At 46.1% G+C, this 13,841-nt stretch overlaps 1 protein-coding gene across 2 annotated transcripts in view; it reads right to left on the minus strand.

Moving 5' to 3' along the window:
- Positions 1-9,774: 9,774 nt before the first annotated feature.
- The window catches only part of ASB18 (ankyrin repeat and SOCS box containing 18), a 59,681-nt gene continuing 55,614 nt past the window's right edge, over positions 9,775-13,841 (minus strand). For both annotated transcript variants that reach the window (XM_083711733.1, XM_083711732.1), the window contains exon 5: positions 9,775-10,441. In XM_083711733.1, the coding sequence (XP_083567859.1) occupies positions 10,256-10,441 (186 nt within the window). In that variant the 3' untranslated portion in view covers positions 9,775-10,255. The remainder of the gene's footprint in view (positions 10,442-13,841) is intronic.

Here is a 13,841-nt window from a genome sequence, read left to right on the forward strand (position 1 = left end):
TAGGCAGTCCAAATACCTGCTAAGGGAAGTGTCTGCCAAATGGACACAGATCTCAACAACACTCATTTAAGGTCAACTTAAACACTTAAAAATGCCAAATCTGTCAAATATGAACAAGTATCTGAAGCTCCAATCCTGTGTGCACAGTGAGTTTGATCTCCAGTGGGACATAGGATATGTTGCATGGCAGTCTTCTTCCTGCATATGCTCATCTGGTGCTTAATATCTCCATGTGAGGTGCCCTTCTTCAGGTGAGTGAACAGAGGTGTGTGGTCGCTGGGGAGGGGCCAATTAGGTTCACCTGACACCTATTTATTTCCCCAAACATTTTAGTTATATTTCTAGAACATTTTATATCTTTCGGCACTGCTCTTTATCAGCCCCTTCTCACCCACCTTGGGTTTAGCCAGCTTTGGTATTGTTTTAATGTGAGCTTTAATGCTGGTTTTATTGAATTTATTTTTGTATTTAAATTTACTTATTGCTGTTGCTTGATTGTATTCTATATATTGATAACTTCTGTAAATAGCCCAGAGGACTGGGTTGATGGGCAAGATACAAATAGCATAAATAAACGGATTTCAAATTCACCCCAAAATAAAATGTTGGCCAGTGAAGAGGGCATGTAACTGTTTAACTGATGTGGGATTTGGATTGCCAACCTTTTTCTTTTATCAGAGCTCCTGCGTCTTTCACAGTTTAGCGACAGGGGCAACTCAGCTCATGAATCTTTCCTCCTCACTGAGATGCACTGAGGGAGAAAATGACACTTTGTCAGCTCGGAAGAACAGCTCCCTCCCCCCACCCCTGGTCTCTACTTCCTCTGTATCTAAAAGCCTAGGCATTGTTTTTAGAAGCCAGAACTCAATAACCTTCCTGAATACAAGAGAGGAGTTGTTCTTGCACATCTCCCGTGCCTCACCCGGCGTCTGCTCCGCGCCTTAGGGTCGGCTGGCACCTCGCGCATGATAGAGTCGAGGGCTTCTCGGACCCTCCGAGCCTGACCGCGAAGCTGGAAAGGGGAGGGGGCTTCCTAGGTAGAAATGCTGGCGATGGTGCCGCGCAGAAGCCTCTCAGCTGATTCCGGTTGCTGCTGGCTTTTGAAATACATTAGCTTTTGACTGCTCCTGCTGGTTTTCTCCGTTAATCCGTTTGCATTAACGGATCTCAGGGTCATTTTGAGACTTGCGCGCTGCTTTGGGATCTGCAGAGTCAAAAAGCAGCAAACGCATATAATACAGAAAGGAAATCTGGAGGCATTGAAAAAGTAAAAAGCCCTGTTCGTTCTACTTGAGCTCCCTCTGCTTTTTGCTCGCTGCTGGTTTGAGGGCGCAGAAGCTTCCCGTGCGCCGCTTTTGGCAGCCAGCGCGGCATATAAAGCCGAAGGCCAGTGGATCAGGACGCTGACCTGGGGGGCGGGGGGGGGGCGCCCTCTGCTCAGACGGCCCAGGCAAAGGTCCGCAAGGTTTGCAGCCCAAAGAGCAAAGGAGGGAGGGTTTCCTCGCCTTTTGAAGAGCACGGAACCAAACTAGATTGGAGTGGTGGATCGCACGCAGTGGGACGCGCATTTATTTTCCCCAAAGCTGGAAATAGTTTCTGCCCTGTCGACTGCAGAGCAAAATCCTGCGCAACCTTCTTCGGGTTTGTGGTGAAAGGGTGGGTTTTATTTCTTAATTTTTGCCTTCGGCAAAACTCCCCCCCCCCATATGGGGTAGAGGGGGAGCGCGAGAACAACAGCCCTGAAGTGCTGGACGCAGTGAGGCAGAATGCGGGGAAACGAGTAGAAGACAAAATGAGCAGCGACCCCCCTCTGGAATTTTCTCCCCCCCGATGATGACTCGGGAGCGAAGCGCGGTTCACTTTCCACAGTACATGGGATCTGCGCAATCGGTTCTAGCTCTCGGGTATCGACGTACGGTATTTGTAAATCGCTGTGGAAAAGATTCCCGCAGGTCGCAAAAGGCGGAAGCCAAACTCTTGCAAATCAACCAAGCCATGCGGGGCGGGGGCCCATAATACGGATTGTATTCGAAGTAAAACTAAGCCAAGCGATTTTTTTTAGCGTTAAAGGGAGCCGGGTGTCCGCTGGAGAGTTTTCCGAGGGGCCGCGCTTTTCCCGCAGGCGAAAGGGCAGGGCGCCTAGGTGGGAAACCGGCCCCTTTAAAAAACCCTGCCTAAAAGCCTCCAAATCTTCGTAGGTCAGAGGGCCACAGTCTCATTAAAACCACTCTTGTTCGGAATCTGCAAGGCAGACATTAAAGTGCAGTATTTTTCAATTAGAGCTGACGAATTCAATCAAAATTCCATAGATTAGGATGAAATGAGGCATGGGTCATTTACGGGGGAATTTAATTGCAGAGCCATTAGACAAATAGTATATTTGCCATTCTCACATTATCCATCATTTGAGACATCAAGAGAAGCAGCCGCAGCAGCCGCATCCTGGCCAATCCTGCCCCGCCGCCCGCGACATCCCACCCTGCCGGGATGCCCGCCCCTCGCGCGGCGCCCAAGCCCCGCATTACCATTGGATTTCACTTTAAACCGGGCGCGGGGGGGGGTTATAAATGTTCATGCAATCAGGTTCATTAGGACTCCCTCCCCCCCAAAAAAGATGCACCTCCTTTTTTTGATTCGGATTGCTTTGTGGGTGGGCCGCGTGAGCGCCGGTTCAAGCGCGCGCGCCTTCCAAGAGTCAAGGCGGCTTCTTTGCAAAGGCCTTCCCTCGTCTCCTCCGCCTGCGACGCCTTTCCCGGCAGGAGGAGGACCGCCCCCCGCCGCAGCCCCCCTCTCCTGGAGCGAGCGAGGTTTTTCCGACGTGCCGCCTCCGGGAGGAAACCCGGGGTGACCTTTCCCACCGCCCCTAACCTCCGGCTCTCCCTCCTCGGAGCGCGGACCCTCGCCCCCCTCCCCGGCTCTTCGGGGCCTTTCTGCGCCCTTCCGAGGGGCTCCTCTCCGCCTTTCGCGCTCTCCTCCCCACGGGGGAAAGGGGAGCCCGCCCCTTCTCGCCCCTCTCCGGAGCTGCTGCTGGCTGCGCCTTAGCTGCCTCGCTCATTTAATTGGGATGCGACGCGAAAAATGTGTCCTTTTGGGGGAAAATTATGCCCGGCTTTCTGGAAATCTCATCGCGTTAACCAGCAGCCCGCTCTTGGGGCTCCTTCCTTCGCAGGCAGCCTGATCGCATTAATTTGACTTTTGCTGCGGCGCGGGAGGGCGGAAGCCGAGCCCCTGCTCTGAAGTAGCTGCGCTACTACAAGGCTCCGGGATCCTAAGCGAACGGCGAGAGAATGGCATATTTCCCCGAGAGCCAGTCGACGGGCACCTTCTCCTAGGCGCAGAGCGAGGCCCGGGGGCGGCCTTCCTCGAGCAACGCCCCGACGGGGCGCATTATTGCTCGCAAGTTGCATTACAAAGGAATCGGGTTTCTCTGAACTGGGATGCTGAAGGCGAGCCCCGGCCCAGGCGAAGCACTCCGGCAGCTCGGCCTCCGAGCAGCCCCGACGGGCGCGGAGCGTCGCTTGAAGGCGCGCAAGGAGCAGGCGGCGGAGAGGCGTGGTTCCCCCCGTCGGTCGTGCCAAGTGCGAGAGGAAAGGACGGGCGCCGTCGGGAGCGCGCCTCTGAAACTTCCGCGCAAGGGGAAGCCGCCCGCCTGCGCCGGGCCGAGGGGAGCGATTCTCGTGAAAGTGGCGCCACCTCCAGGCCGTAGCGACGCGCCGCTGCCCCGAAAGCAAGCGCGCGCGGCTCTGGAAGCGCCTCCTTTCCCGGGGAGCAGCTCAGCTCTGCAGGCGAGGACGACGGGGAGCCCCAAGGCGCGAGGGCCGCCAGCCCGCCAGTGGCGCCCTCTAGGCGCAAATGAAGTCTCTCTCTCTCTGTCTGTGTGTGTGTAAAAAAAGAAAACGAAAAGGGTGGAGGCAGGATCCCCCCAACCCCCGCATCGCCTGCTGCTACTTGCCGGCCTCCCAGTGTTCTGCGACACACACACGTGCACACACACACGTGTGTACAAAGGCGCTGGGATAATCGGCAAGCCCGAGGCACATCTGAATAAATCCCGATAATATTTTATTCCTATTTAATATATTTCTTCCAGCATCCTGCACTATATCTGTGCTTAGGTTCCAACCGTTCTGCGTCTACCTTTCACCAAGAGGAGCCCTAAGAACACAATGTCTGGCTACTGGCCTGATTTCCACAGTCTTTGCTCGGCTAAATCGCCCATGATAAACCCATAAAACCTTACAATCCCTATAAAACCTTCAGCTAATGGCCGTGTTCTCTGAATCGAGCCTGGCTGTATAAATGAAAGACAGGGAGCCCGGACACCCGAGGGGCAAGGCAGGCGCTGCTCGGGGCTTCTTGCTGTTTTCACCGCAGCAACAGAATCCACTTCTGTGCGGGAGGGGGCGGCGTGCGCGGGACTCCTCGGGGCACCTGCAGCCTGTGTGCTCCAAATCTAGTTGAACATTTCAGTCTGTCTCGAACTAGTTTTGCCTTCTGACCTGCAGTTTTGCCCGGGTCTCAAAGGGCAAGTGCCCTGACTGACTCCAGCTGCAAAAGCCGAGGCTGCTGAGGGTGCAGACCATCGCCTGATCGGCCTCGCCTTGAAGCACCATTGGCAGGGCTGGCCGCAACAGTAGCAGATATGTTCCAAGCTTAAGACTTAGTTTTTTTGCTAACTATGCTGTTTTACATGTGCATTTTATATTTAAGTTCCTTTAGGAATGTTTGCTTTTGAAGAGTTAAGACAATTTCCCCCCAGTTAATTTTGCTGCATTACATTCTTTAATAGAATAAATTAGTTTCCTGTTAATTACCTTGATTTGAATGTATACTGCGCTCACTGTTCTTTGTATACAGTGTTAGTTTTATGTTGTTAGCTTCCCTGAGCCCAGCTCTGACTGGGGAGGGCGGGGTACAAATAAAATTTATTGGTGTTTATTTATTTATACTTTATATTTGATTTTTTTAAAAAAAAGATTTATTCTGAATTGTTTTATTTGATGTTTTAATGTAGGTTGTAAACTGCTTTGAGATTTTTTCCTTAAAACTATAAAGCAGTATAGAAATGAACTGAATAATACCAATGCTAATCATATCCCTATGTGGTGAGGCATCTAGCAGGCCAGCCAAGTGGGAGTGGCACTTGGAGACACTCTGGACCACATTGCACCAAAACCTTGCCTCACTCTTCTCTCTGTGTGCTGACATGGTCTTCCTTTTATAAATGTGTGCTTTAATTCAGTTCACAGCTGTTTCCCTTCCTCTACTGATTCGTTCGTTGTACCTTAATCAGGCCATTTGTTGTTGTTTAGTCGTTGAGTAGTGTCCGACTCTTCGTGACCCCATGGACCAGAGCATGCCAGGCACACCTGTCTTCAGGCCATAGAACTATATAATACAGATATGGCAAATATTAAACATATGCGTTTGACCAAACTCATATCTTATTTTTGTGATTGAGGAGGAACATGACTTCAGGCGGCAGTTATATGCATACTTACTTGGGAGTAAACCTCATTTATACAGTGGAGATTTACTTCTTATGCATGTTTACTTTCAGGCTGTATGATGTTAATCAGGCTGGTTTTTAATTTTGTGAAGCCGAGAAACTCCAAAAACCCTGTCCATGTTCCAATTTGCAGCAAGTGAGGCAATGAAACTACGTAGGATATTATGAACAACTGAGCAAATTTGATGTGCTTAAGTATGAATTGGGCCTAATGCCTATGGTCATCTTCTTAAGTGGCATCTGTATAATGTTGATTTATATCCTGTTAATTAATTTATTGCCACAATAATATAATGGTAATTTGAAGAGTTATATAAATTGGGGTATGCAAAAGATATATGTAGACGAGAATGTGAAGGAACCATTATGCTGCTTGTCAGGGTTATATATGGTGCTATTCACTGATAACAAAATGATGACTGAGAAGCTCTGCAAAATGTTTTTGCAACTGCAATTCATGCAGAATTAAATCAATTCATTTAAAACAGCATTAACCAATTGCCACTATGCTCCAATTAGGAGGTGGGATATCCTAAAGGGTGTTTCCTTCAGGCCTATAATAAGCCCAATTAAAATAACCATTGTATTAAATTTTGAAGATTTCACATCAGTTAAGTATTTAAAAATATATGGGCATAGAAACCTGGCATATGCATATACTTCTCCCGTGTTTTCCATTAACTAGACTATAGCTATGGCATGTAGATTAATCTCATGTAATAAAGCACGTTTCTTCAGTTTTTCTGAAAAGATTAATAATTTGAAAATTTGAGTACAGTCAAGGTAAACAAGGTGGTCAACAAAAAAGAGAAGGGTTGTATTTTTTATAGGTGGGAAAATGAATTTGTGTGTGCTGTACAGCAAAGAACAGAAAATTCTGTTAACTGTAGCAAATTAATTAAACTTTCAGCAAGTTAATTAAAACTCAGACTAAGAGCCATATTTTGTGAAATAAAAGTATTTTAATGTGATGTACAGCTGCCTGTCTTTCTGTTTTGAATACAAATTAAGTCTGTTAGTTAAAAATGTTGGAAGATGGAAGGGTATTTCGAGTGCCCTACAAGGAAGAAGACTTGGTGTTATCATTTTAGAGGAAACCAAGGAAATGCTATTTTAAGTGTAGAAGCCGAGAATTGTGGAGTTGGTGAAGGAACCTGGAATCTCAACCAGAAATGCGGGAATCTCAACTACCCATGAAAAATGGTGTAGAGAGATCCATTAATTTCTGTTTGTGTTTAGGATTTTATTCTAGAAATAATTTGGTTTCATTTATTTTTAAAATTGCTAAGAGCAATTTTGAAGCCATTTTGTTCAGGAATAATATTTAGGGAATGTAATTATAGCTGGAATGAAACAGAAGCTTTCATCAAACTGGCACCCAGTGCAGCGGAGATGATGGCATTTTGCTTATTCTCAGCATTCGGAAGCAGACTCAGAAAATGTGCTTTGCATCATTTTTCCACATGGTCTGCAATACGGCACAATAATCTGATTTTCCCCTCCCACAGATCTGGAATATTCTGCAATAAATAATTTTGCTGCCAATCTGATGATGTGATGAATGGGGAGGCACCAGGGTGGGGAGAAGCACACTGTGAAGAGCTGGGGAACCCTCCCCCCCCCCGAGATTTATAATCCCGAAATTTCCAAATTGTAACAAATTCTATTTCACAAATCAAGTCTGCTTTTGTAAGTTGTTTTTTTTCTCCCAGAGGGGGCAGAGCTGCACATATGAAGTAGGTAGTATGAAAGGAGTTTTCAAATAAAAATTTATTAGGATTACACATTTAGGTTGGGTGGGCTGCATTTGCTTTTGGGGGTCCAAAAAAGGAGCTCTGTGTGGATCTTTAGTATGATAAGGAAGAGTTGTTCTTTTACCTTCTCATCAGTATGATGTAGGCAGCTGCATCCCTTCTTGCTTTGATTGACAGGTCCTGCAGGTCAGTGTGGATTTTTGGCTTCCTAGGTTGTCTCCTCTGGGGCTCTGGAACAATGCTGAGAATCCATGTGGGACTGCCCCACCTCCTTTCCTTTGTTCTCCTTCCTTTTATGCAGCCCACTATCTTCCTTTCATCTTAATTGTGTGTGTGTGTGTGTGTGTGTGTGTGTGTGTGTGTAGCTTGGCTATGCAAAGTTTGTCAACATCTGTGCTATTCATATGGTACCCTCTTTTTTTATTCAGACACACTAGGGTATCTCTAAAGAGGGTCAGAACCCCTGTCACACAAGTACAGTTGAAATATTTTACCTATGCTAAATATACAGTATAGATGCAAAAACAAAAAGAACAACTTTCTATTTTCTTTTCCTGTTTTACAGGGGAAACTTTTAAAACCTCCACTGACATACAGGGAAATGTTTGCTGGCTGCTCTAAAGAGTCTTCTGCTAGCTTAAAGACTAACTAATTTATTATGGCATAAGTTTCCTTGCACTACAGTCCCTGTCGTCAGAGGCAAGAGGTATCACCTGAGTTATAGGTGTGCATACACACACACACACACACACACACACACACACACACACACACGGTTTTGCAGGGTGAAATTGTAAGCAGTGAGGTAAGAGGAAAATGAGATGCGGCAAAGTACAATGATAATGATGGGTTAGGCCCAGTTATGTCTCCCCACTTGCACAAAAGGAATACTGTACTGCTAGTACAACAGAACTACTGGCTTCTCCCCTCAAGAGCCTGGACCCTCCAAATCTGTCCAGAGGGCTCCTATTCCTCTGGAACAGATTTGGGGGGATGGAGGGCATATGGAGAAGGCCCATTGTACGAGCAGATGCCACCTGACCCTACACTGGATTAACCATGGTTGTTGATAGCACATACCTCATGGCATTGGTAAGCCAATTAACACATATGAACACTCATGAGCCTTTATCTCAGTTCAGTCCACAAGTGATAGCACTGAACTACTTGGAGTATTTTATTTCAGTGTTTTCATATTGTAGTCTCTTAGGAACAATCAGTCTGATGTTGAGCGAAACTCCTGAGCAGTTCTCATAGAAAAAGGCAGCTATTAAGACACCCTGGAAACAAAGAATGTTTGCAGCCCTTTTGAAAGGGCTCTGAATTAGTTTAGAAAGCAAACTGGCTATTCGGCCTATTGAAGATATTTGGCAGTGAGCCAGCATGACAGTGATATGGAATTGAGGATGGGAGAGATGATTCTGTAATATGGCAGTGGACAAAGCCGTATTGTAATTTTTGAATAAACATGTATATAAATAAGTAAATATAAAAAAGGAAGCAAATTGGCAACGGGTGCTAATGGGGACTTTTCCTGAGATGTCATGCTAGCAGTGGTGGCGGTGATGGGATCTTGGAATCTGGTGTCCTCTCCTAGAATATAAGCACTTGCCATTGAGTTGTTCATTTATTCTCTGTCCTTCTTTGCTTCTAAGCAGCACAGCTCCCCATTTCAGCTTTGGAACTCCTAAGCCTGACTCAGACATCTCCTCCCTCCCTGGCTTGCTGCTGGAGCTTTCAGCCCAATATGCTGCCTGTTTAGGTTTCATGAAGGGATGCGGGTGGCGCTGTGGGTTAAACTTGCCGATCAGAAGGTCGGCGGTTCTAATCCCTGTGACGGGGTGAGCTCCCGCTGCTCGGTCCCTGCTCCTGCCAGCCTAGTATTTCAAAAGCACGTCAAAGTGCAAGTAGATAAATAGATACCGTTCCGGCGGGAAGGTAAACGCCATTTCCGTGTGCTGCTCTGGTTCGCCAGAAGCGGCTTAGTCATGCTGGCCACATGACCCAGAAGCTGTACGCCGGCTCCCTCGGCCAATAAAGTGAGATGAGCGCCGCAACCCCAGAGTCAGCCACGACTGGACCTAATGGTCAGGGGTCCCTTTACTTTTAGGTTTCATGTGCATTTTGCACAGGATTCCATCAGCTAAGATTTACTCAGAGTAGGCCTATTGAAATTAACGGACCTAATTTAGCCATGCTCATTAATTTCAACCGTTCAACTCCAAGTAGTACTTAGTTGAATACCACCACAGGGCCTGGGCTCTGTATGGAGGGAAGCAGCGAGAGAGAGATGGAAAAATAACAGAGGTCCTTGGAGAGGCAATGCTTTGGGAATCTCCTAGCTGCTGCTTTCAGCTTTTGGGGAGTCAGGAGGCTGCTCTGAAATTTAAAAAGTTATGTAGTGAACCAGGATTCCATCTGCACTCCTTGGGTAAAAAAAACCACAGTAATAAACAGAGATGCTTATTTCTAAATTACATTTTTTAAATTAAAGATTATGACAACATTGCTATTACAAGCTGTTCCTTCACATTTTATTAGCTCTTTATCAATAGTTTGTTAATTCGGAATTCAGTCATTAATTACTATTATTTTGGAAAATAAAAACATTATTGGAAAAAATGACATTTTACTAGAGTTCAGCATTTGAGTATGAAATTTTATTTACCGTACCTAAATGTTCCAAAGCCTCTATTCTTGTTACTATGTATTATTTGTACTATTTATATTGTATTAACAGATCACTAAAATCTGTGAGGCCACAAACAAAACTGCATCAAAAGATTTCCAAAGTACATTTTACAGAAATTGTATACAAATAAAAGCTTCAAGTCATTGTAATAATCTGTGGTTTTATTAATGTAAACTCCTGAAAGCACTTATTTGTTAGAAAACCAGAAAAACCTTTACTGTATTCATAAGCAATTCATTTATCATACGCCAATGAGGACCAAGATATAATGGTGAGATTTGGTGGCTTGGTACAAGATATTCAAAGCAAGACTCCCTCAGGTTCTAACAGCAGATAATTTTGTAGTGGTTTGGGAACAGGCAGTAGGGGGATGAGAAAATGGCACCTACTGCCAAATTTTCTCCTGATGGCACAGCGGCACAAATGTTGCAGACACCGGACCTTGTACATCTGATTCTGGAAGGACTCATAGAAAGATAGATGCCTCTGAAAGAGAAAGAACAGTTTGCAAGGTGTGACCACCTGGAATTTATTTATGGCGCTGTGGGCTAAACCATTGAGCTCCCATTGCTCGGTCCCTGCTCCTGCCAACCTAGCAGTTCGAAAGCACGTCAAAGTGCAAGTAGATAAATAGGTACCGCTCCGGCGGGAAGGTAAACGACATTTTCGTGTGCTGCTCTGGTTCGCCAGAAGCGGCTTATTCATGCCGGCCACATGACCCGGAAGCTGTACATCGGCTCCCTCGGCCAGTAAAGCGAGATGAGCGCCGCAACCCCCGAGTTGGCCACGACTGGACCTAATGGTCAGGGGTCCCTTTACCTTTATACTGCTCTGCATCCAAAGATCACGGGGTGGTTCACAGCATAAAAATTCAAAATGAGAAGGCAAAATTCATAATAAAACAGAAACAAAGACAAACCAGTAACCCCCCTCCCACAAACACATTTAAAAGGCCATAAAATATTAATCAGCCAAAGGCTTGGTTGAAGATAAACATTTTCCCCTGGTGTCTAAAAGTATATACAGTGGTACCTCGGGTTAAGTACTTATTTCGTTACAGAGGTCCATTCTTAACCTGAAACTGTTCTTAACCTGAAGCACCACTTTAGCTAATGGGGCCTCCTGCTGCCACCGCGCCGCTGCAGCACAATTTTTGTTCTCACCCTGAAGCAAAGTTCTTAACCCGAGGTACTATTTCTGGGTTAGCGGAGTCTGTAACCTGAAGCGTATGTAACCTGAGGTAGCACTGTAATGAAGGCACCAGGCGAACTTCCCTGGGGAGAGCATTCCACAAATGGGGAGCCACCGCAGAGAAGGCCCCGTTCTCATGTTGCCACCCTCCGGATCTCTTGAGGAGGAGGCACATGAAGAAGGGCCTCAGATGATGAACGCAGAGTCCAGAACAGATTATATGGGGAGAGGTGGTTCTTGAGGTATTGTGGTCCTGAGCTGTTAAAGGCTTTATAGGTCTAAACTGTTGGGATACTGCCAGGGAGACAAAGTCCATCATGGCTCCCAAGCCGTCTCCGGACGTCCATCGACCTCCCGTAGAAACGCAGTATCAGCAATTAGCGACACGAGCTCCAGAAAATAGCTTTCCACATTCCAGAACTGAGGCACGCACTATCAGCAGATAATGCACAGCGAAAGTTGCACTCAGGAGAGTATCATTTAGAATGTTTATTCAGCGTTGGTCAGAACAAAGAAAAAACATGACTGCCTGCTTGTGTGTTCAGGCGCAGAGAGAGAGAGAGAGAGAGAGACAACAGCTCTATCAAAACAGAAACATCCTGTGAACAGGAAATACGCAGGCTGTGACACAAACATCCTGCTCCCTTTTAAGGTGGAACGGAAATATCCTAACATAAACTAGCACTTTGAATTGGGCCTGGGAAATAATTGGCTGCCAGTGCAGTTGGGCCAGGATCAGTGTAAGATGCTCACACCGTCTTGCTTCAGTGAGCAACCTGGTCATCGAATTCTGCACCAGCTGAAGTTTCCGAACCATCTTCAGAGGCAGCCCAACATATACTGCATTGCAGTAATCTAACCTAGAGGTTACCAGAGCATAGATGGCAGTAGTTGGGCTGTCCCTGTCCAGATAGGAGCGCAGCCCAAGCTGATGGAAGGCATTCTGTGCCACCGAGGCCACCTGAGCCTCAAGCAACAGCAAAGGATCCAGGAGGACCTCCGGGCTATGTGCCTGCTCCTTCAGAGGGAGTGCTGCCCTTCGGGAGCAAGCCACCTCCCAGACTTCTGCTAACAGGGAACCCCCCACTAACAGGGCCTCTATCTTATCTGGACTGAGTTTCAGTTTGTTGGCTCTCATCCAGTCCATTACTGAAGCAAGAAAAAAAAAAGATGATTTAACCAGAGTTAGTAATAGTAATATGAGGTATTTGTCAACTGATGATTAGGACCAGCAGCATAATTATCTTGAGAAAGAATGAAAAAAATACAGCAGTCATCACATTTTTGTGAAAGTGGCAGTGATTTGTATGACTTGCCCATCCATTCACTTTCTCTACATACAGTTTCTTATATGAGTCTCCCTCAACCAGCAGATAAAAACAAGCATATTCAAAACGATTAAAAACATAAATCTCAGTGCAACACATTTAATAAATTATGCAACAAAATCAGCATAATCCCGTGACAGAACAACAGCATATTTACCTATACAGTGGATGCTCGGGTTGTGTATGTGATCCGTGCAGGATGCACATTTGCAACCTGCAGCGTTCGCAACCCACAGCGGCGTGTATGCGCACACGCAGGGTTGCAATTTGGCGCTTCTGCGCATGCGCAAAAGGCGACCGCTGAAACCCGTTCCGGTGCTTCTGGGTTTCGACAGGTGCATAACCTGAAAAACGGAACCTAAAACGGCTGTAACCTGAGGCATGACTGTATTACAAATGCCTATATTCTGAACAGTTCCCCCTTGAGGGTCTTTGATACTGCACCCCTGTGACCCCTATAGGTATATCCTGGGCTTTATAATTTTATTATACATCCGCAGGTTGAACTGGCTAGTCCTTTTGTAATATAAGTGCAGAATCACCGAAGAGGTCACTAAATAAATATCTGATTGGCCATCTAGACCACTGAGACAAACAATCTGTCTACACCCCGGGGTACACTTCTCCTGATCCTGAATTTCCATAAAGAGGTGAAGCTTCACCTCGTATTTCAGCTCTTGGAATCATTTAACAAGGTGAAGAATGAACCTCTCTCTCAGAACCTTTCTCCTGGAAGGAACTTTGCACATTCTCTGAAACCCAAAACTCCACTCAACCATTTAACATGTAACTAGCTAATTTAGATTCAATGGACCACATTCTCTTAGATTGCCCTTTACACAGCAGACCTCGCCAACTGATGCTGAGCAAAATGTTGGACCTCCGGCCCACAACTCCGAGAAGAAGCCAAATAAGGTTTCTCCAGGCAGATCGGGACAAAGATATTGCTGCTTTAGTTGCTTCCTTTTTAGCCACAATTTTACCCGGCAGGGTTCCCAACCAACTATCCTTTCGGGAAAAAGACAGGGCGTAGCAGCATATCCAAATGCACACGACTATAGTGTGACCTTATAACCCTCGATAGCTTCACCCTTGTCTTTTTAATTATTCCAGTTGCTTGAAACATTTTACACTGTGATGCCAATAAAGGTATTTGATTGATTGATTGATTGATTGATTGATTGAATAGATGGTTGTCACACACACAGCCTATAAATCTTCAGCACACAGTCCTCTAAAGAAATCTGATGCTGCTGCCAAGGCTGCCCTGAGTCATCCTGTTACTCTGTATTTTGAAGAGAGTGAAACAATACATTGTTTTACTCCCCACTCACTTGCTAAAGCACTGACAGCTTTCTTTGTAATGC

This window comes from Podarcis gaigeae, assembly GCF_964106915.1.
Source record: "Podarcis gaigeae genome assembly, chromosome: 1".
NCBI classification, from domain to species: domain Eukaryota; kingdom Metazoa; phylum Chordata; class Lepidosauria; order Squamata; family Lacertidae; genus Podarcis; species Podarcis gaigeae.